The 24,715-nt window shown below is 42.6% G+C and overlaps 2 protein-coding genes across 3 annotated transcripts in view; both read right to left on the bottom strand.

Moving 5' to 3' along the window:
- Positions 1–4,541: 4,541 nt before the first annotated feature.
- The window catches only part of LOC119654005, a 62,284-nt gene continuing 42,110 nt past the window's right edge, over positions 4,542–24,715 (bottom strand). Inside the window, exons 7-10 of the mRNA XM_038059167.1 lie at positions 19,132–19,538; positions 5,325–5,639; positions 4,893–5,265; positions 4,542–4,829 (exon numbers count right to left, since the gene is read on the bottom strand). Coding sequence (XP_037915095.1) covers positions 4,569–4,829; positions 4,893–5,265; positions 5,325–5,639; positions 19,132–19,538 — 1,356 coding nt within the window. The 3' untranslated portion in view covers positions 4,542–4,568. The remainder of the gene's footprint in view (positions 4,830–4,892; positions 5,266–5,324; positions 5,640–19,131; positions 19,539–24,715) is intronic.
- Positions 20,462–24,715, bottom strand: part of LOC119654197 (alpha-tocopherol transfer protein-like) — a 29,789-nt gene continuing 25,535 nt past the window's right edge. For both annotated transcript variants that reach the window (XM_038059399.1, XM_038059398.1), the window contains exon 4: positions 20,462–20,751. In XM_038059399.1, the coding sequence (XP_037915327.1) occupies positions 20,494–20,751 (258 nt within the window). In that variant the 3' untranslated portion in view covers positions 20,462–20,493. The remainder of the gene's footprint in view (positions 20,752–24,715) is intronic.

Below are 24,715 nucleotides of genomic sequence, written 5' to 3'. Positions count from 1 at the left end.
ATATCTGCTCAAATAAAGTTATTAATATCATATTGCTGTTTTATAAATTCGATTGAACACCCTCCTCAAGTTTATTGTAGATACACACAATTTTGTGGTAATAACTTCTTGCAAGTTGTAGTATGTTGAGGGGGGAGGGCATATGCTTTTTACTCAATTGTGAATTGAATTCGTAAGAGAACATAGTGCAATCAAGTTTGATATGTATTTTACTAGTATTAGCTTCAAATTCAAAGAACATTAGAAATTGTCATGAAATACACTAGAGTCAGAGTGCTAGACGTATATAAGACGAAAATGTTCTTGCTACCCGTAAACTATTGGAAAATTTCTTTAAAATGCTTTCAGCTTAAAACCATTTACTAAATGTATTAATTACCAATTACGAGCTAATCCAACTGTAGGTGACAATCTACTGTGGAAGAATGCTCAAAAAAAGCGAAACAAAAAGGAAAACTTCAGAAACAACAAATAAAATTATTCCTCATCGTAAACCGATAGTTAAAGGGAAGATGCGAAAGCGCTGGAATGTTCTAAAATGTTAAATACATCAAGAAACATGGATTCGTACCTGAATTATCCATGAATTGTCGGTGGATTGCACGGATTGTTTCTTCTATGCTTGGTGGTGGCAGTGTTTGTCCGTCGTATTCAGTTCCAACTCCAACTCGCCGATATTTTGGTTGTTGAGCAGTTCATCAAAATACTCAACCTATCGCTCCAATATGCCCATTCTGTCGGAAGTAAAATTTCCCTCTTTGTTTCGGTAGGATGAGCATCGAAGTGTATAAGGCTTCATCCTGCTGACCTGTTGGTCAAACTTGGGCGCGTGGTGCGGTTGCTTCCTGTACTTTTCAAGTTCACAGACCTATTGGTCTTCCCTTTTCCGTCTGTGAAGTCGCTTCTCCGCTCAACGGAGTTCGTGATAGGTCTCCGCGCGTGCCCACATTCTTTGAGAATGCAACACTACACCAGCCTTGCGACTGAGACTGAATATGTTTGTGGCCGTATCAATGACAACGCTCCTCAGGTGGTTGTGAAAATCATTTATTAATGCTTCATCTCCAGAACATCTGTTAGCTGCGGATATTGCGGCATCCATTTCTCCCCTGTTACGGAGGGCTGTGTTGTGCATAGCTTCAGTATTTACTCTCACCTGACTGTCAGAGGGGACTCTAGGTTGTGTTGCAATTAAGCCCGGAGCACTATGCAAACGTGATTGTGATCCGAGCCTATATTGCCCTCCCCTATATGTTCTAACATTCATCAAGGTTGAGAGGTGGCGGCGTTCAAGCAGCACGTGGTCAATTTGGTTAAAAGTAGTCCTGTCTGGAGAGGCGCGTATGTTTGTGGACCGCTTTCCACGCAAACCAGGTAATTCGAACAATCATTTCGTGCGATATTGTTAACTGAATAATCCGCAGTCCGTTATCATTGTTATCCCTATGTAAGCTATGGGAGCCGATGTATCGCCTGAATACGGGCTCCGTCACTACTTGACTGTTGAAATTTGCAAGTATGATTTTGATATCATACTTGGGACAGGTTTCGAGGGTCCACTCAACTGCCTCGTAGAAGGTATCCTTCTCCGACTCTGCAGTCTCCTCTGTAGGGGCGTGAACGTTTATGAGGCTTATTTTCTGAATTTGCCTCGCAAACGCAGAGTGCCTTTCGCTTATGTTTTGAAAGCCGATAACAGCAGGTTTCAATTTTTGCCTGACTAAGAATCCTACTCCGGGTACATGGTTTATTGGATGGCCGCTATAATATATGGTGTAGTGGCTCTTCTCCAGGAAACCGATCTTTGCCCAGCGCATCTCTTACAACGGTGTTAAATCAGCCTTATATTGGGGCAGGGTATCGGCTAGCTGCTCAGCAGCATTCGGTCTGTACAGGGAGCGCACATTCCACGAGAAAATGCGGAAATCGTTATTCCGTTTTCGTTGTCAGGTTCCTCATTTTAAATTCCATCCTGTCCAATGCTTCTTCTGTGGCTTTGTAATATCGGTTTTTCGATTATTTTAGCTATTATCTATGCGTTGCAGGAAACACGCAGGTACCGTCGAATTGTCACACTCAGAACGAATCCCCTTCTTTGGGATCTTGGTGATCGTCCCCTTCCCCCACTCTTTGGGAAAGGTCTCGGATTCCCAAAATTTCCATACGGGGGGAGGGGGCAGCCGATCTGTAGTAACTGCAGGAGCAGCGATAAATAACTCTTTGGAAAGACTGTCAAGTTCAGTGGCTTTATTCCGATTGAGTGTATGGATAGGCGAAATGGTTTCTCTCCCGTTTGGAAAAACAGTCCTTATCCGCATGTTACGGCGACTAACCATTTCATCCACAAGAGGAGGAACCTCACCGGACGTGATACAGTTAAGGTCCGTGGTAAAGTGTTCTTTCCATCTCTTCCGTTGTTCATTATCGTGGACATGAAGTCGATCGTTGACCTCCTTAATAAGACCATCAAAAGATTTGCGACGACATGTAAGCTCTTTCGTGATGCGGTATACATTACGGTATTGTCCGATTCTCCGACTAGCGTAATAGCAAATTCTCTCTTGTTACGTACACTACGCTGAACCTCCCCGGTCAGTAGAGCGTTCAAGCCCTTCCATTCATCTATCCGCCTTCACGATTTCGCAGTCAGCCAGATCTTCAGGACGTGGCCGACGACCTGCTTAGCACCCGAGAAAAGAGCATTTTTTATTGCAGCCCAATGCTCATCGATATTCTCATGCGGGCTGCTTAGTATATCTGCCGTCCTATTAGCAAGGTAGGTCTCCCACTGTCGAAAGACCGCTGGGTCATAAAAGCGATCGAGGTTCAACTTAAGGGGTCGCAGCTCCCCAAAACTGCAAGAAGTGGCGTACGCAACACGCAAGCGAACGTAAGCGACCATCAGATGGTGATCCCTTTCGTGGCCGATGTCAGCGTCTCTCTTGTTACACACATCAAGTAGACAACTCCTAAATCTACTCCTGCACGCGAAGTGAGCAATCTGATTGCCCGTACGGCGTGTCGGTCAGATGAAACCCAACTATATCGGAAGTTTCCCTTGGTACGTAGCATTGCACAATTGTGATGCTCCTTCACCTGAACCGGAATCTTGCAGTTAGAAGTCTGTTAGAAACCGGCTCCCGGGTGAAGAGAGCGCACCTTGCGGTAGCTGTCAGAAGCAACCCGACAATGGATTTGCGTCTGGTATCACTTCGCTTTCCAGAGTACAAAAGCACATTCCTGCAAAGGGAGAGGAGTACTCTCCAGAGTCCCACAATTTTTTCCAAGGAATGTAGTCGTGTGGGTTATTAAAAGGTTTCAATTATTACTTTCAGAAGCCGGTCTCAGTTTTGTTGAAAAGGTAGATTAGGCGGGGGTTATAAAGTGACAATTTCTTTCACGAATTCATTCTCAGAAACTACCTGAACTAAATCTGAAAAAAATCATGAAGCTACCCCTATACAGCGCCTAGGCGTCAAAATACCATCGATATCAATATCTGTTCAAATAAGGTTCATAATAGTATGTTACTATGTTTTTTTTGGGAAATCGACAAAGTTTATCCATGGTATCCCAAAGTTTAGCCAAAATTGTGCTATTCCATGTAAATTTACTGCAACCCAAAATACTGAATATCAATATCACAGTAAAGTGATTAGTCTAACATGCTAAACGCTCGTCGGTTATGAGTTCCGTGCAAATGGAACAGCTACAAATACACTTTCACAAGAAATACGGGAAACCTTTCATACCTGAAGCATCGAGCTTCCAGTTTTCGACCTGTTTTGTTTCTTATGTTAGTACACTCGTCTCAAATATATGCTCACAGTTTAAGCTAACATTTTTTGTCTGTTTTATGGGATCCATAAGGCTAGAAAAGTTTTGCGTGTTCCGCGATTTTCTATAATATTTTCGAAAAAAATGGATCAAAGTATTTCCATCAAATTTTGTGTACAAAGTGGAGTTGAGTGCCCCATAACACTTAAAATGTTGGCATTGTCACAAGGTCCTCTGAGTAAAAAAGGCCAAGAATATGTTAATGATGAAGCTCACTCTGGTCGCCCCAGCACCTCAAAAACTAATAAAAAAGTGAAGAAAATAGTGTGGAAGGATTTTCAGATCACCATTGGAGAATTTACTAATAATATGGATGTTTTGGTCATGAGATGTGTATTACCGTAGTTTGGTCCCAAACTGCTCGACCAGAAGAATCTTTCCATGAATGTCGGTCAGGAGCTGTGGAATGACGTTTGTGATGATCATGATTTGCTGAAAAGGGTCATGACTCCGGACCTGGTCCTGCTCCCAAAACTGAAGAGACCCATGAAAGGGCGGAGATTTGCAACGATTGAAACAGCTCAGGGCAATACCAACAAGTACTGAACAGAAACGGTTTAAGCGTTGGAAAAAGCCCTAGCACAAGTGTGCTATGTCTGAGGGGGGTTTATTTTGAAGGGAAATATTGAAGAATAAATATTTTTTAATAAAAATAAAAAGCCGTCATTCAAAGGCTTTAGTTTTCAGTCCAAATGTTCTAAGGCTACAGTGAATAAAATTTTAAATTTTATTTAGTCAATACATAATTTCCGAAACGTTCCATCAACACCAAAAAGTGAGTCTTCAGTTTGCTTTTGAATATCTTTCCGATATCTTTCTACGATTCCATACTCTTCCTCTTCTTTGAAATAATCTCGATATGATAGAATCTTGTTATACCAGTAATCAATCATTTCTGGGATTGAGCTGTTACCTCCTCCATATTCGGCCGGCAATAAACTCTTTGATACGTAATTGTAGAGTGACTCTATATTGTGTCCGTGGCTGAATAACTGAAAATAAGATAGTTTTGGAGCGTGTATTATACTCATTATCAATTCAATATTACTCCTTACTCTTGTTTTACTTTTGTCACCCAGAAAACTTTTAAACAAATTGAAAAAAGTGTCAAATCCCGGTGGGGTGTTTATGAAATGTAGTCCCTTATGTCGAATAGGTGTCCCTGTTTCGCCAACGGCAGCTAGCTTCTTAAAAAACACAGCATCCATTTGGAGCATATGTCCTAAAGTAACATTGGCCAGGTCCATAATTTCTATTTGCCCTGCAATTGTTATGTTATCGTCCTCAAGTAATTGGATATCCCCCGCAAAGGTTCCAGCTTTTATTACATCTTTGATATTATACTTATTAGGGTCGTAGGATCCTGCCCGAATTAAAGAAATTCGAGGACCATCTACACCGTTGGTCTTTGGAAAGATTAACCCTACACTAATGAAATTTACTATTGAAATATTTTTGCATTTGATTGGAAGTTCGAAACTACTTACCCTAATTTGAAGATTTCCTGCATTTTGGGGTCGTCAACATTTCGATTTTTGAATAGTTCCGGAACTGCGCTACGCATTGTATAGTAGCCTTCAATTTTCTTTTTGGCACTTTCCACGCTGAATTTGTTTGCCCTCAGAAAAATAAGCAGGAACCGACTATCTGTTCTAACTCTAATGTGTGGTAGTTTGTTGGTCCATTCTTTTAGCAGCTGCACACTTTCTTCGATAGTGTTCGGGTCTTCATTAAGCTCTTCCCTAGCTTTCTTTGCCAAAAGTTCATTCATAGGTCGACTGCTTGACATGGCGTCTTTTGATCTGAAATAAGGATATGCATATCTTAATATCTACATATATTTTTTTAGAAAAAAATGACATATTATCTCTGATATGTTATTTTTTATGCTGCATGTGATTGAAGTAATTATTGATAACACAATAACCCTGCCTCTCGAGTCTTCCATGGTGATTGACCTTTGAAATCATAATAGTTGGCTTTCCAGGTCTCTTTTCTAATAAATTTAAGACTCATGAGAAAGTCAGACGAGCCTGACATTCATATCGCTGTATTAATCTCTTTGATTCAATCTCCATTCCAATGACTCTGCGAAACCCAAATATTCTACTCTATCGCTAATCATAGTGACAGACAGTTTATCATGTTTCAATACTTGCAGTTCAGCTAAGCTGATGATCCTATTTTCGCTGGAGGATCGTACAATATATAGTCGATTGGCAAATTACCTTATTTGTCGACATTTTGTTTTTATTCTCTAAGTTCCATCATATTTCGATTGTTTACAATAAATCTCTGTCTGACTTGTTCTAACAATGCTGAAATGGGGCTATCCTTATTCCATGTCTCTTTTACAGCTCGCCCGAATTTCTATTATTCCCCTTGTCTTAATTTCTAATTCCCAGATGTCCTTCGGGAGGTTCAGGAAAGAGGAGAAGATCAGTAGTCGGCCAAGTAGCCAGCAATGCTTTGATTGAGAGGAGACCTACTGTAATTGACAAGCCGACGTTCAGCTACATTTGATCACAGGGTGGCTGGCTGTCGCGCTAAGGACCATAACTATGTTCGTTGCTCGCAGAATGGCCGTATGGCCTCTTCTTGGAGCAATGGCCAGCACATACGCGAGCAGGATAGTAGTGATGTTGTTAAACTTTGAACAGTCAATTGGTGCGTTAGACTTGCTCACTGCTGGGGGTCGGCGTGTAGATTGCGTTTCTGTTGGGGGTTCACTGATGAGTGGGGCGTGTTTGTCTTATTTACAAGGCCTTTTGCGCGTGGTTTTGTGAAAGCAAGTACTGTCCACCACATACGACTTGGTACAATATCTCGTGTACTTGGATGAGGAGGTCGTCTTGGCGGAAAGCCATTGTGCAGTTTCCCCTATGTGACGCAGCAAAATCATCTTGTCCCCGTGCAATAAGTAGGCGACTTTTTCTTTAATATTCCGTTGACTGTTTATACGTTTAAAAGTTCCAGGTGCGTTAGGTGCAGGTATTGTTGAGTGCTCCTCCTTTTGATTTGCAGATAGTTTAGCGTGCCGCACATAAAAGATCAGGAAGGGCTATCTTCGCTGCAAACGGATCTTGTTAGCAGTGACGTGTTGACGAGTTTAGAGCCGCTTCGAGTCAGAAAGTCATTAAACGAGAGTGCAATAGCTAAATAGCAAATTAGATGGAGTAGAAGTAGTAAATGTCGGGTCGCATATGGTTGCTAGGCCGGATAGCCCCATATGCTCAGAACATCATTGACCCATACCAAAGAGGCTTTACTCCGTGCAAATCATTTCGCCCATGATAGCATAGTCAGGGTAAAACTACACACGGCCATGAGAGAATTTGATATCTTGACGAAATTGATAAGACTAACTGATCACTTTCAAGACCATTCAACATCAACATCAAAACATGGAGATGTCCTCTTTGATCTAGCCCTTGGAAACAGTGATCCGTGCTGCTGAGGTAAATTTTAGAGGTACGATCATCTTGAAGTCCACCCAACTACTAACCTATGCTAGCAATATCGACATCATGGCAAGAATGACTCAAGAGGTACAAACTGTCTTCATCCAGATCGAGCAGGCAACGCGATATCTCGGGCGGCATATCAATAACGGCAACGTTAGCACCAAAAACCAACCAACCGACAACATCAAACCGCACTGGTCAAACGGGAACAATAAAGATAGGAGAATACAACTTTGAAACCGTTGATAATTTCTTCTATCTAGTATCGAAAATCACAATCGATAAGAGCTACGACGATGAAATCCACGCAAAACTGTTCGACTCGAAACGTCTCACCATAGGGCCAAAGCTCTTATTATTCAAGACAATGATCTTACCAGTCCTTATGTATTCCTCGGAAACTTGGGTTCTTAGCAAGGACAATTGCAAACTCTTGGCCGCATTCGAAAGAAGAGTCCTCCGAAGAATTTTTTGCTCCCTACTTAAAGATGGACGATTTCGTAGTTTATGTAACGACGAAATCTATAAACCATACCATGACCGTCAGGTTGTGGATCAAATCCGGCTCAACAGGTTTCGGTGGACGTGTCATTTATTCCGTATGTATGATGATGATCCAGCTCAAAAAGCCTGCCTCAGATAGAACGATGGCGTAGGCTAGGACGCCAGACAGCTTTTAGGAATACCGAACTGGTAGACCTCGACGCAAAATCGGGATATCTGGAGTTTCTTATTAATTTCTTATTATATTAGACCGGATACCGGCTGTAACGCCATTGATGATGATAATGAATTCACCATTGGCTGATAGCATTGATCGGACATATTTATACCTCTCAGTTCTGGGCTGACCACTGACACTAACAGTGCCTATTCCGTTAGGATCATCAAAAAAAAAAATATTGCTTTATTTAGATTCAATCAGAGATCGTGTTGCATGGGAGGATCATTCCATCAATGACTCCCATGTAATAGCGTAGAGGGGGGAAGCCTCAACTTGGCGCTGGTGTTGAAACTTTGGACAATGCAGCGAAAGCGGAACCTCAGAACCCTTCTTAAGGATTTGTGTGAAATAAAATCTTATGAGAATTGAGTCGATGTCCGTCTGTCCGTCTTTGTTTTTTTGTATGGATGGAAGTGGAAATCGTTCAAAGACACCACCACGCCAGGTTGCAGGAGCGCGTGGGATTCTCACCCACTAAAATCACTCCCACTTTCTCCTTCTTCCTTCCTCGCGGAACCACTGCAAAGCATTACTTCGCGGGGTGGACTGCGCTTTAAGCGACCAAAACATCCGTTCTTCGCGTCCTCCTTGCACGCTCCGCTTTTCTAAGTTTCTCCTGTATACTTTTGATTGCGGAGTTCACGTACACCAATTTCTCTACAACTTCAGTGTTTCCCCAACGATGTTCTGTGGGCTTAGGTTGATCCTCCTGTCTGAGTAAAATCGTGGACAGTGGAACATAACATGCTCCGTGTCCTCAGGTGTGCAACCACATTCAGGACAAAAAGAAGAATCATCCAGTCTGAATTGGTCCAGATACTTCCTGCAACCACCATGACCTGACAGGAATTGCGTCAGATGGTAGTTCATCTCGCCGTGTTGTCGCTGGATCCACTCCTCAATACAGGGAATCAAATTGTGGGTCCAGCGACCCCTCTGCGAGTCATCCTACCATTGCTGCCACTTCTCCAGCGAGTCTCGCCTTGCCGCCTTTCGGTACTCTGCATCCTTTTCAGGAGGATTCATTTTCCTTAGCGCCACGAAGCGGTAAGCCATATTTATCCTCTTTCGATTACTCTCACATGCTAGTGCTTCCTCCCAAACTGGTGCCGCGTATGATAGTGTGGAGCAAACCACTCCGACCACAAGTAATCTGCGACTGTATCTTGGGCCTCTAATGTTAGGCATCATCCGTGCTAATGATATGCTGGTATTTGCCGCTTTCTCACAGGCATAGTCCAGCTGTCCGGATGGTTCAAGTGGTTAGAGCGCTGGGCTGCCGTAGCAGAAGGTCGCGGTTCAAATCTCGCTGGGGACAGAGGAATTTGTTATCGTGACTGGATGTCGGACACCAATCGATTCAGCTGTGAATAAGTACCTGAGTCAAATCAGGGTAATAATCTCGGGCGAGCGCAATGCTGACCACATTGCCTCCCACAGTGTACTGCGGTGTACCATTACGGTCTTGAATGAAGTGCTCTAACCCACTTCAAGGCCTTGATCCAATATGGATTGTTGCGCCAACGATTATTATTATATTATAGTCCACCTGTCTCTTGAAATTGATTTTAGCGTCAATCATCACCCCCAGGTATTTGGTTTCGAAGTGATGACGCGACCGCCAACTCGAATATTAAGCGTATTCCTCTTCCTACGGTTGGCAATCAAGACCGCCTTCATCTTTTGTTCGCAAGGTCAAGTTGAAGCATCTCCAGCCACGCTTTTATGGCGCTAATGGTTTCGTTAGCGTACACTTCAACGTCTTCAGGTTGTTTCGCAACGACAATCATAGCTAGATCATCTACAAAACCGATTATCGGGCCCTCCTTTGGCAAGGGAAGGACAAGGCCCCTTTGTACATCACGTTCCACAAGAGAGGACCCAACACAGCTCTGTGGTACTCCTGCGGCGACAGTGTACTGCATGGATCCTTCATCCGTATCGTTCCAAAGTGTCCTCTCCGAGAGGTAACTTTCGAGGAGTTTAGTCAAATAACTAAGGACACCCGTTTTAGCCAGTGAGCTTTTTATCCACTCCCAGCTAGCGGAATTGAACGCATTTTTGACATCTAACGTCACCACGACACAGAATTTATTAGACGACATCGCGTCTCGAGCTAGCTTCAAAACAGCGTCTACGACGTCGATCGTTGAGTGTGCTTATGGAAATACAAATTGTCGCTCCGATAGTCCATCTTTATATTCAATGATAAAGAACGGTCTATTGTAGATGGCCCTTTCAAGCATCTTTCCTACCGTGTCGATGAGGCAAATCGCGCGGTATGATGATGAATGTCCTGGGTGCTTATTTGGCTTTGGAACCAAAACTAGTTTTTGCGTCTTCCACCGGTCGGGCAAAACTCCTTCTACCATACAAGTTTCAAAAACGCTGATAAATCAGTCGGTTCTGGTCTTAACAGCGAGTTTAAGAGCTCTATCGGGGACAGCATCCAGACCGGGTGCTTTGTTATCACCAATTCTTCGGAAAATTTGCGGAAGTTCCTCTTCAGTGACCGCAGGTATGGTGTAGACGTCCGATGGTTGCTTCTGTTGTTTGCGCTCCTCTTAATCTGGAAGGAAGAACGTCATTACGATATCGAGCAGAAGATGCGGGCTGGTCAGTTGTGGTGTTTGCCCTGTCATCTTCTTCATAACCACCCTGTACGCTGTTCCCCAGGGACTTTTCTTAAAACATTCTCGCTTGCTGGTCCGGATAGTCTGCTTAAGCCTACCTCGAAGGTTCACATATACTTGCCGTTTCTCGTCGAAGTCCGGTCCTCCTTTAGATCGTTGGGAGATCCTTCTAGCTCTCTGTCTGTCCGTCCGTCTGTCACACCCAATTTATTCGCAAACGGGTGCACCGATTGCCAGTGGCACCATTTGGTGTTCAGTTTAAGAGGAGACCCCCAGACATGTGAATGGAGGCTGGAAATTTTTTTCATAGAATGTGGTCATGTGGGGTATCAAATGAAAGGGCTCAATTAGTACTTTTTGAAATTGGCCCCATATTTGATATCGGGTGAAACGTAGGGGAGTGAGGCTCAAAATGTGACCCTCAAAAAGTGTAACAGGTTTCCTATCTAACCGAAAAATCTGAAAAAAATCATAGTGATGCAGCTAACGAAATCTAAGCCTCAAAATACATCTCGTTCCGATATCTGCAGAAATAATAATAATAAAGTTAATGATAATACATTAGCATATTTTAGAAATTCAACCGGAAATTCCCTTAAGTTCATACTAGACGGGAGTTGGGAAGTTTGAGGAAAATCTTAATAATATTAACAAAGCTATAGAAGATGAAATTTTCACATTTTGTGTGAATTTCGTACATTCTGAAACGTGTAAGACGTCATCATAACATATCAATATGTCAAAGTAATGAATGGGAGGTCGGAGAGAAACATTTCGTTTTACTTTTTTAATCATTTATATATCAATATCAATTACTCCAGACATATGTATGTATTGATAAATCTAAATGAAGTTTTGGGGTAGTGTCCAATTCAGATAAATATATTTGTGCATACATTGAACAAGCGTTATTCAATATAGGTACTTTATATGTGCATATTTATACTTTTATGAACGAAGTAAAATTATACACGTGCATGTATAAATATCGTATTCAGTAATAGGCAATGTTTGTTTGTTTAGGGTGAGCATAATATCTATGTCTGTAATATGTATGTATTTCTTGTAGATTGAACAAATAAAAAGGGATATTTTGGGTTTTTAGCCATATACGAATGAAAAAATGCGTGTAGAAAGCTTCTGACATAAGATGAAAACAAAACCTTTATACCCGAAGTTCCAGCTTCCGGTATACCGACTTGTTTTGCACTGAAATCAACCGTAACAATCACAATTTCACCTCCAGGAAGTCTCTCCTGAACTGCGTGTAATTTCTTATAAAAAGCCTCCCCTTCCTTTATATCGTAAATCTACGCGGATACCTAACACAGAACACTTTGGCGCTTCTTAGCTTAGACTAGAATCCTACGATCAAGATCCTGGGAGGTGCAGTACAAACAAATAGGAGCACTGTGCAGAACCTGATCATCTCACCTCGCTTAGACTCAAAGTTGAAGAAAACCAGCATTCTAGAGACTTTCGATACCGTTATCAAAGAGAGTACGCCACATGAATCATAAGCTGTTTTCGATAAAGTTTTCATCTCAGGGGATGCATCTCTGAGACTTTAAAGGTAGTTTAATCAGTCAAAACCATCTAGTATCTAGTTCATATGTTAGTATGTATTCGGAGAGACTACTAGGTGATTCTTGAAGTCCTTCTGACAGAAAAGGGTCGTCCGAGCATAACTGTCAGTGTTTGGAACAGATGGGATCCGACCTCCCATGATGATGATACAAAGATATATGGATGTATACTAATGTAATAGTCAAAAAATGTTTCCTTATGTTGGCGCTTCAGTCTATACTAATATGATATTTAACTTTCCAAAATGACAAGAATATTTAGTACCTCCATTTCCAAATAATTTGGTACTTACCTTATATTCTCCTAGCGAAACTAAACACAATACTAACACATTCAGTTTTTATCACAACAATCCACTACTATGACTTGCACCGTTGATAAAATCCAAATACTGGGATTTGTTTTATATTTTTAGTTGCCCAGTGACTGATTAGATTATTTATGCAATTTCTATCTCGACAAATTGTGATTTATGACTTGATTTCGCCTATCATAGTCCGATCACACGAGAAAGAAGTGCATACTCAAGTCCAATGTGCAGCATCATATATCTTGCATTCAAAGCCAACAATTAGATTAATTATATTCCAATCTATTATTTCAATTAATTGATTCGATCACGGTATAAGTAATTGTTTAGTGCAGATGACAGAACGAGAATTCTTTAAAAAGTCTAAAAGCACCGAAGGAAGATATTAGAATGCAGATATGTTACTCGACAAACTTGAACTGTATTATTACATGTGCTCGTATTTCTTCGAGTCTACAGGAAATATTGCAGAACAAACGAATATCTTAAGTATTGTATAAATCTTATCAGGAATAATATTTACCTTGATAGATGTCAAGAGCAGAACCACTCGAGTTGTAAGGCAGCTAAGAGGAAAGTGAATATATTATAACTTGAACGTTTTCTTAGGTAACATATCCATCGTTCCAAGGGTTATTAAGTTGCTTAGCTTGTGTCGTTAAAGACACATCTGACAAGATATGAAATATCTACAAGACCGAGGTGCATTTCAGCGAAGCAGAAGTTCAAGCGAAATACGATAGCTTGAAATGTACCCTAGACCTTTTGGTGGCGACATCGTGAAATTCTGAATTCTGGTAGTTCTTTCAAAATGACTGTGAATACTATAATACTATTTTTGTATTTTGGTAAAGCTGGTGGTAGTAGACGCCAATCCGTGTCGGGTTTATGCTGGCAGCTCCCTCGTGGATTGGGTGTTAATTTCTGCCGAGATTTTAATAGCCAGATTCTGGTGCAGGCTAAGGACCATTATAATTGCTTAGTGCTGCATACCGACCGAAACTTTCAACATGGAAGAGGAGAATACACGCAATTCAAGAGAGGGTCCGTCAAGGTGATCTTTTGATTGGTGATCTGAATGTCAAGGTGGGCTTTGACAATACCGTCCGTTTGAAGTTTGATATATTTTTTCGGCACATTGTTCGAGCACTGGGCCTCCTATAAGATTATTTGAATTTCAACTCACCGCGATCACGAGTAGATTTAAGAGTTATTTTCTGCATGGGCTTAGCAAAAGGGATGCTGATATTGACCTCGAAAGGTGTTATGTTTTAATGTTCATTTCATTTCGCTTGTGTGGCCCAGCTACGTCTACTCGTCAGGGACCTCTTTTCCACGATGACCAGCAGCTAAAGTGGTTAAAGGGGTGTGTATGAAATTAGGGAGAATCATACCTCTCACCACTCAGACCGTGATGGTCTATTGTGCTCTATGTGTGGATTCCACTTCTTCATTAAATGAAGTCTTATTCTGGACATATACCCAACTAGTGAATTATGGCTAGTCAGAATGCCAGCAACCTTTTGCAAATCTACGACAGGATAAACTTTTGAGCCCTGTGAATTGAGGTTTAAAAATACACTCAAAGCCTTCCATGTTTGTGGTAAAAGGCGACTAAAACACATAGAAATGTGTGGGCTAACAACCTGCAAAATTTAAAACTTTAATACTCACCTCCCGGTTTTTTTTTAAAACTTTACCAGCACCTCCCGGATAAAAACTGATCTTATGCATACCACCTTTGGTAATCGAAAACGGACTATGATCCGTTTTTGGAAGGCGCGCACGTTTCAACAACGATATCGATGGTCCCTCAGATGCTCGCTTTCTGCAACTCGAGCGAGAATTTCAACTATATAAGCTGGACATTTTAGACCTAAGTGACGTGAGATGAAGAGACTCTGGAGAGTATTCCTCTCTCTCTTTCGACACTGTGATTTTGTACTCTTTAAACGAAGTGTTAGTATACACGAATCCGATGTCGAGTTGTTTCCGACGGCTACAGCAAGACGCTTTCTCTCGACCTGGTTCCCGACAGCATCTTGACTGCAGGACTCCGGTCCAAGTTAAAGAGGATATTGTACAATTCTATGCGCTAACGGAGACTTCCGAAATTACACGGGGTTCAAGAGAGGTTACCCAAAGATGACATTGCGGTCGTGATGGGTAATCTGAATGTGGAGTGGTCTCTGACAACACCTTTCTCGGACATGTGATGGAGAAGTGTAGTCTTGGTGACAGTAAAGATAATGGTGGGAGGTTTGTGGATTTGTGAAGCTTCCGCCTTGTCATTATTCGCACATTGTACTAGCATAGAGCTTGCCGTTAGATCAGTTGAATTACAATTGACCGACGCCGTACGAGCAACCCGCCTACTTTGTAATCAGATTTAGCAATTGTCTTCTGAACGTGCGTAACAAGAGAGGTGCTGACATCGGGCTCGAAAGAGATTACCATCTAATGGTTGCTTACCACTTCTTGTAAATTTGGAGAGCTTTGACCCCCCAGGGACCAGGTACCAAGAATAGTTCCACCGTACTGAATTTAGAAATAAAGTTCAAATGATTTCTACATTCCTAGACGGGGTGATCAAAGAATTATTATACTTAACGCCGTCAGTACAGCTTAACTATCACTATAGATTGTAGTGCGGCTGTCCGCCAATTGCTTGTCAATCTTCCAGATTGCTACCCTTAGCATCGCATACACTTCAGTCTAGACAACCGTTGCACACGCTCTCAAGGGAAGAGCCTAGTTTTCGTTTTTATCCGAAAAATAGTTCCCTGCTACAGAATGCTGCTATATTTTTAAGCAAACAGTGTAGAAGACCCCTGTTTTCCCCCACTCATTTTTATGTTTTTCCAATTTCTCTTTCAATGCTCTTTGTCCCTCATGTTTGTTGTTCTCACGTAGCCCTAAGCGAATTAGTTTAGCAGCTACTCTGATAAGAGTGCTCTAAATATATATATATATATTCAGGCTTAGAGCTAGCTCGCGATCGGTAAGGCACGCGGTGCATTCAGTAGGATCTACTTTCTTCTTCGAAAGAAGGTAGGACTCAGCACCAAGGCCAAACTGACTCTCTACAAGACCCTGATCAGACCCATTATCTGCTATGGAGCGCCCACGTGGATCACTTGCTCCACCCGAACAATGCCCAAATGTGAGGCATTCGAACGCCGGATATTAAGGTACTGCACTGGTCTTTCCTATAATTGGAAAACCAAGAAGGTTGGAAAAAACGCCGAGGTATATCGGCGCGCCAAGGTACAACCTCTTCGAGAATTCGTTCTCAACTTGGTGGAACGGTTCTTCGAAAAAACGGAGAACCATCCAAATCCACTAATCCGGCAACTCTACCAACAGGGTAGCAACTTCCCATTGGCCAACTTCCTAAGGCCCTGCCAAATAGTAAGCGAAGCTCTTAAACCCGCCATCCTTTCCCTATATGATTCTCCCTGCCTGGTAGGGGTACATCGAGGCTAAGCACAAGACATGTAATGTGTTATTGTAAATAGTAGGTTTAAGTATTTATTGTTAGAGTAAGTTAGATTAAGTTAGATTAAGTTTAGGCTTAGTTAATTTAAGTAAGTAAGTAATGCCTTCTGGCGCTTTTAGTGCAAGCGCAGTCTTGAAATAATTCAGATCAGTTGAAAACAAATGTGAAGATCCATGTATTAAATCAATACAATTAACGTAAGAATTACACAGAAGGTCGGGTAGGCCAAACAATTGTAATAGCCACCCATTGAAATAAAGTTAAGTTAGTTAAGCTTAATATCTAAGCTAGAAAGTAATTAATAATGTATTAGAAGTAAGACACTATGGTAAATAAAAAACTTAAAACTTAAACTTAGAGCTAGACTCAGACTTAATTCTCATGTCGACGTGAAAGTCCGCCTGCGCAGCCCATACATGTTTTTTTTCTAAAGAAGTCTCTTAGCTGAATTAACTGCTAGGTATTTCAGTTCTCCGGAGAGTTGGATGATTATTCCGCTTATTTCTGGAAGACACAGACTATTCAATTTCCTCCTTTTTGTAAATAATATCATCGTGACTTTATTTGGATTTACCGAAAGCCGTTCCTGAATTAATTAAAGTATAATTGATATCATGGTCTCTATGGCCATAAACAAGTTTTTGGAAGAGGCACCGTCAAAAGCCCGGTCAGAATTACCTCCTTTATCTAAACTTTCTCTAGCACACACCAGTCTGTAATCAACAACATTTTTGAAGATAAATTGTGAGGTCAATTACCTAACTATACCTTGATTCAGGGAACGTAGGGGCACACCTCACACTCGCAGTCATGAGACCAGCTAAAGTAATGAAATCAAATAGACTTTCTACTCTAGGAATGCACTTGCTACTTACCCAACAAATATTTTGAGCGTTCACATCACAATCTAATAGGATGGCAGTGATGCTGCATACGCTGCCAGATCCTTTAGTTCTTGTGCTGGCGGAGGACACAAATAATCACGTTTCTCCTTTTACCATTGCTAGTGCCACCCTCTCTCGTCAGTTGGAAGCCTTCTAGGATTCACGCTATCCCGTGTGCATGGACCCGTCTCTACATACCGGAATTAGACCAGTTTTGTGCAACTCACCAGCTTTTCTTTCTTTTGCTTTCTCTGGTAGAAGAGGAGATTCTGACAGTTAACATTTTCCCTGTAGAGCCCTCCTTTCCCGGAAGAATTAAAACACATTGTTAGGGCTGTTCATCTGTAGACCTACAGGCCGAACCTAATTAGGTTTCCGATTCTCCTCATTACGGGAATTCCGCATCATCTGATACTGTTCTGGAAACAGGACACACATCTCGGGCTGTTCTTTTGGAGGTAGCACTTAGTTTATGTGCGGTATATAAGCTTACTCTACGTGCTTCCTAAAATTGATTTTTTCGTCTATCATTACTTCGACATGACTCCCAATTATCAAGGGGCCGTAATTTTTATTGCGACGCTTGACATTTAGGACCGTTTTGGTCTTTTCTTCTGGAAATGTCTCAGCGCTCTCTGAGCAAGCTTTAACAGCACCGGTTGCTTTGCATGAGTATAACTCAGTACTTTCGAGACGCTGTGCGGCTATTATCAATGCTATGTCATCGGCGTGACCCGTCACCCTGGTCTTCTCTGGAACCGGAAGGTTAAGTACATCATTGTACATAATATTCCACAGCAGTGAGCGTAGTGCGGTGCCTAGTAGGACATCTTCAGAGACAACCCACTCCTTGGGTCGATCATTGGTGTCATACCAGAGCCTCGTTTTTGCAAGTAGCTATCGACAATAATAGCGAGATAGGTGAGAACACCGTCGCTAGGGACTTCTGCATAAAGCTCCATGTGGAATTGAATGCTTTTCTCACGTTCTGGATCACTACCATGCAGTATTTGGTGGTACAATCTAGCTTAACGGAACCTATACTTCCTATATAACAGACCTCCTTAGCTGTCAACACCCAGGAGCAATCTTTTATAGATTACTCTCTTCAGCACTTTCCCCATACTGTCTAGAAGACATATGGGTCTAAAGGAGGATGGCTCACTTAGAGGCTTACCAACCTTAGGTAGCAATATTACCCTTCTGCCACTTCTATGCTGTAGGAAATACACATTCGGTCTGGATTTCATGGTGAGCTTAAGGACATTATTCGGTATGCCATCCAAGCCCGGAGATTTACTATGGCCTATTCTAACACAAGTCTCTAGTAGGTCGGCTCTGATAACTGCCACAATTGCCATTCCATTTATAGGTCGTTGAAAATTATCAATGCCTCTATGTTTCTGGGGGAATATTCTCTGAATGACTTTCAACAAAAGAGATAAATTGCCTTTCAATCGTCTCGTTACGATTCTATAGACGCTCCCAACCGGTTTGCTTCCGCTTTCGAACGGAGCTCCTTAAAACAGCTCTTGCCCCGCTAGAAGGCCAGCTTCAGATTTTTTCGAGATGTTATAGGCATGCTCTTTTTGTCCCTGATCAATCCTACCCAGCCACACTATGGGGCGTCCATTTGACTTGACGATAACTCGATCCAAAGCTACACTAGAAGTTAGGTCTTCTATTGCGAATAATGCATCTCTTAGGTATGGGCGGATCACATCCTTTGGCGATGCATTGGATTGAATGGAGTGGGGGTTATGGTTCTTGTCTTATCAGGCTGGTCGAACAACACCTACATGAATGTTTGTTCATTCATCGCTTTTGCAGATAAACCCGATGTTCTTTTGATTACGACTTCCGGCGTGCGGACTTTTTTCATCACCTTAGTTGATCAATACTATGTGTAACTGGGCAAACACTTTTAATAAACTGCGTCCCCTATTTTTTATTTTTTTTATTTTTAAGAATTGCGGTCCTAAGTCCACATCCACTGATGTCGGACCAGACCAAATGGGAAGCAACTTACTCCCTCTTTTTTTGGTCCACGGACCCCTCGTCGCCTTACTTTAGTTTCACTGTTAGCCCCTCGAGGGTCTACGCTAATCATCTTTAAGTTCAGTTCAAACAAGATTGTCTAACAAGTTTTGAAATTCAGAAAATGTGAGGTTGTGTGGGACGTAGCAGCTTTACACTAATACGCCGCTCATTTTGCCCATGCAAAGCCACTGATCGCCTGATTCGTGGTACATTGTATGGCGATCGTACTGTTTGGAGTTCCAGTCCGTATCCGCACGTTGTGGTGGCTCTACAAGGGGTGAACCTATACCGCATGTTATACAATTAAGACTTGCGGTGAAGTATTTCTTCCACGTCTTCAGCTCCTCATCATCGTGAACGAGAAGCTTACCGTCAACGTCTTTCACAGGACCACCAAAACGTCTACGACCACTTGTAAGTTCCATCTTCCTGCGAACCGATACAGTAGTGACATGCAAGCGATGGCAAACAACTATCAGATTATGCTTCTTTTCGACTTCGTTGGTAGTCCCATTCACAGGGCAGCTACTGAATTTACTGCTGGTCGTGATATGGTCAATCTAATAAAATGTTGGTTTCAGTTAATTAAAACTCGACCTTATGAAAGGTCCTATGCTCGAGCAGTGTACCGCCAATGACGAGGTGATGGAAGTTGCAGCAATATACAACTCCTTTAGCATAGGTGTTATGGTCACTAAGTCAATGCCATCCCATCACGTGCTTGAGCAGTGTTTTATTAGAGCTCTTCTTGGCATTGAGATCACTGACCACCATCACAATGTTACTTTTAGGAAACCCATCCTAAATTGCGGGTAATTGCTCATTGAAACCATCCTTCTCCACTATAATGGAAATATCCATGGGGACGGAATACCCTGAATGACAGCTCACAGGCCAGTTAATCAGTTCCAGTACAATGGCTTTGGCTCAAATCGAAGGTGAATTGCACAGACCGCATCTTCCATGCTTGGTGGAAGTAGCATTTGTTTGTCTGTGATCAGGACTCCCAACTCTTCGCGGTTATTGTGCAATTCAGTAAAATATTCAACCCATCGTACCAGAGCCGTAGATAGAAAATCCGGGTTGGAGGTGAAAATTATGTGGAAAATGGGGTCCGGGGTGAGAAATATACGGGTCTGGGGAGAAAGTTATGAGCACGGGTCTATTATCCTTTTTTCTGCATTGAAATTTCTATTCCGGCCCCCCCGAGAATACTTCCGCCCCTGAAGAAATCCCCCCTTTTCAACCCCCTCTTGTCATTCCTGCATTGTACCCATACGGTCGGGAATTAGAGTTCTCTTTTTGTCTTGCTGTGACATCACTTCTTCGCTCGACGGAGTTCACAATGCACGTACCCGTGTTGGAATGAACCATTTGATTCCAAACCGATCGTGTTTTCTCATATTATACATATATTCCAACAGCTTCCTGAACGATCCGATGTTCACTCAAAAGTCCTGTAATTTTATTTCATAACAAACTCTTTTCTTTTGGGGTATTAAACAGTAATTTATTCTAATCTACATTCAACGAACGGAAAGTTCCGTCCACACCAAACAAATTTTCGGAATAATGATTTCTGTCGACCCGTAGCTCTTCAATGGTGCCATATTGTTCATCTTCCATGAAAAAGTCCTTGTACGCTAGGATTTTCTTTTCCCAATATTGAATGATCTCGCTGATGGAACCGTTATTTCCTCCATATTCTCTTGGCAGATACTGCTGAGGTACATGAGCGTACAATGATTGCAAATTATCACCGTGGACGAACAGCTAGAAGAAGAAAATATTGCGGTTAGCGCTAGTTAGGGTGTTGGAAGTCACTATTTGACCTATGTACATACATATGTACAACATGTGTTTCTATGTAGGTAGATAATTACACTATTCTTGTTAGCACTGATGAAGGGAACAAATTGTTCACGAAGTATCGGTATTGGCAAGACCAATAAATTAACACTAGCGAATAGGAAAAACAAGTTTTTATTATTTCAAATTAGACAGTTCTTCCAAATAAGATATGTATATTCTTAGATCTATTACTACTAAATACTTGCCCTCAAAACATTGAAATCGGATCACTTGAAAATATACTACATACTACGGATGCACTTAATTACATAGTAATTAATTGTTCAGTTTTTAAATCAGATAATTAATTTAAACTACTCAAATATCAACACGATAAGAAATTGAGTCATGAACGAATTTCGCTTATCTAGCAACAGTTTGGATACTATTCCATTTAGTCAAACTCTCCGGTGCGCAAATTGGTAAGATTGGCACGACAGACGAACTGAAGTCAAAGGTCGGGGCTCTGGAGAAGTCATTCGATACCGCCTTTACCTTTACCTACTAAGTACAGTTAAGTCCTCGGGGTTTTACGTAGGTACCTGTCGTGGAGACTTAATCCTACGGTCCTCTTCAGACACGGATTGATTTTGTGACCACAATCAGAGCCCCGCTGAGACAAGCGCAACGGTACCAGTCTATACCAAGTGAATGGCTTAGCATTCATACTGGTTGATGCAAGAATTACCTAAATCTCTACCGAACTATGGAGTACGGCACCCGTGTTGATACGCAACACCACGTCGAGGCCCGAAGGTCTCTTCTCGCTCGAGCACAACCGCAGCCCCCATGAAACTCCCACTAGGGGGCCAACCGCAACCAACCGAGCTGTACCCAGATACGACAGGAATTCTCCCCCAGCGTGGAGGACGGTGAGTCAAAACCTTGCTTGGAGGGTTTGCGGCAACCCCAGCTGTGCGAGACTATCAAATCGGTAATTACCGAAGATAGGATCGGCTGGGTTATAAACAGCTTCTCCGCATACAAATCTCCAGGCCCAGATGGCATAATGCCAGTCATGCTACAAAAGCAGCAGGAGAGGGTTGTGCCATGGGTTATTGAGATTTACCGGAGCAGCATCTCTTTAGGATACGTACCGCAGTCCTGGAGCCGCGCACGAGTGGTTTTCATACCGAAGGCGGGCAAGCGCGGTCATGAATCCACGAAGGAACTTTCGACCAATCAGCCTGACCTCTTTCGTGCTGAAGACCCTAGAACGCGTCCTGGACATTCACTTAAGGACAATTATGGAGAGAACGCCTTTCTCTAAGTCCCAGCATGCCTACCTCAAAGGAAAATCTACAGAAAGCGCCCTCTACGAGGTAATTGGCACGGTTGAGCGGTCGCTGCAATACAAGCAGTATGCCCTTGCTGCCTTCTTGGATATAGACGGAGCTTTTAATTACGTCAATACCAACGCCATCAAGAAAGCCTTGACCGGTATTGGATTGGAGGGGTATCTCACGCATTGGATTATATCCTTGCTGAGTACTAGGATAATCCAGTCGGATCTTTGAGGCAACCATTTGACCAGACGTGTGCCTGTGGGCCGCAAGATGCGGACTCAGCACAAACCCAACCGAAACGCAACTGATGCTATTCACCACGAAGACAAGGATACCTGAATTCCATCTGCCACGGCTGAATGAACAAAGATTGGTTCTTTCCTCTAATGTAAAGTATCTGGGTACATCTGGATACACCCCTGGATCTAAGCTAAATTGAAGATTGAACATAGAACTGAGGGTTAAGAAGGCCTGTATAGCCTTCTATGCTTGCAAAAGAACCTTTGCGAAGAAATGGGGCCTCCGGCCGAGGATGGTTCTCTGGATGCACACCGCTGTAGTGCGTCCGATCCTGACGTAAGGCTCTATTATATGGTGGCAGGTTTTGAAGAAAAAATATAATAGAACGAAACTTAATAAGATTCAAAGCATCGCGTGAGCAGGTGCTACTGGGACTCTGTAGTCCTGCCCGACAGATGCTCTCAATGTACTCCTGCATCTCCTCCCCCTAGACCTCCACATTAAATATGTTGCAGCGTGCAGTGCCGTCAGACTACGTGAGTCTGGATGCTGGGCAGCGAAGTCTTGCAACCACAGCAACATCCTAGATGAAATACCTCGGGAAATCTGGGCATCCCCCACGGACTATGTCACACGTAAGCTGAACTTCACGAGAAACTTTGTTGTGGACCTTCCAACCAGGACAAAGTGAAAGACCGGCGGCGTGTTGCAAGACTATGATACAGTATTCTTTACGGACGGATCAAAGATGGCCTATAGAGTCGGCGCGGGGGTTTTCTCAAATACACACGGTGTATCAAAGTCGTATGGTCTCCCAGGTTTCGCCAGTGTATTCCAAGCGAAAGTACTGGCGATATTGGAAGTCTGTCGATGGCTGGAGCGTGATTCGAGCCCCAAGCGCAACATAGCCATTCTGACCGACAATCAAGCGGCCATCAAGGCCTTGTACTCAACAACGACATCTTCTGCGGCTGGTGGGGCAGTGGAGAACCGCGCTTAACCGTTTGGGCGGCACGCTCAAGGTCACTCTCCTCTGGGTTCCGGGCAAAGGAACATAGAGAGCAATGAGCGGGCTGACGGATTGGACAGACAAGGCTCTGCTCTTGGCAGTCCTTCGGCGAATACAGTCGGTGTTCCGCTGGCGGCTGTCGGAGGCCGAGGCTATTAGCACTACCTAGCAGCCGCGGGTCTGAGATGGTGAAGGCTTACAAGCTGTGCCAAGTGAAGGAGAATTTGGTCCGCTTATAATATAGCCCGATCACGAGAGCTCCTGTGCCAGACGCGTGCAAATGCATTCAAGATTACGGCGGTCTGCATGGGGCACTGGCCCATAGGAGACCATGCCGCTAGGCTCGGCATACCCTACAATTCGCATTGCCGAAGCTGCCGAAAAGGAAGGGAAACCCTCATGCACTTTCTCTGCAATTGCCCAGCTCTGGCTAGAGTCAGGCTGCGGACACTGGGTAAACCATTGTTTGGGGACCTCAGAGAGATTTCTAGCTGCAGGGCGGGATACCTGCTTTCCTTCGTGAATGCTGGCTCTAAAGATCCCAGCCGGCTGGACTCTGCCTTCCTGCTCCCATAACAACAGTCACGGTCTGAGGAGTTTGTGGCAACAAAACGGCCCACCAAAGCACTAATCGGAGCGGCCACTGATACCTACCTACCATTCCATTTAGTCATTCATGGTCAGAATTCTCCTCAATTATTTATCATTAACCCCTTGACTACCGGGTCTCGTGAGAAAGCACCCACTAGAGCACATGATTATTTTCGCGATTATATGACGGCAATTGGAATAGTTTATATATTTATATAATATTTAGAACATTCTTAAAAAGCAAAATAAACATTCTTTTAAGCTGGCACTCATTCTTCATATATGTATGTATGTACAACTACGTTAAAAAAAAAGTCCACAGCAATTTTCCTCGCATATGGATGCTACTGAAGTGATTGTCGCTATGAAGCGTTATCTAATCTGCTTTTTAAATCTACTTTTATACGTTGTTTTGTCTGGTTTGCTTTTTAGTAAAAAAAAAGAAAGACAAAATTTTTCCTGAAATACCGAATAAGAATTTTTATTTCACATATTCCGATATTTCGAGGACCTCTTGTCCTCTTCCTCGGTGAGGACAACTAATCTAGACTAAAATAAAGCTCACTGAACTCTCATTCGTCGTTTCAGGAAAAATTTCTGTTTTTCTATTCTATTCTATTCTTTTTCGTTTTTATTAAAATCCATTCACTGCCTGTCTGTCTGTCACACGCAATTTTCTCCAAAACGGCCACACCGATCCGAGCGAAATTTGGTGGACATATCATCATCATGATCAACGGCGCAACAACCGGTATCCGGT

The sequence above is a fragment of the Hermetia illucens genome, chromosome 4, assembly GCF_905115235.1.
Source record: "Hermetia illucens chromosome 4, iHerIll2.2.curated.20191125, whole genome shotgun sequence".
Classification (NCBI taxonomy): domain Eukaryota; kingdom Metazoa; phylum Arthropoda; class Insecta; order Diptera; family Stratiomyidae; genus Hermetia; species Hermetia illucens.
Note: the sequence above shows the minus strand (reverse complement) of the source record. Positions and strands in the feature narration are given on the sequence as shown.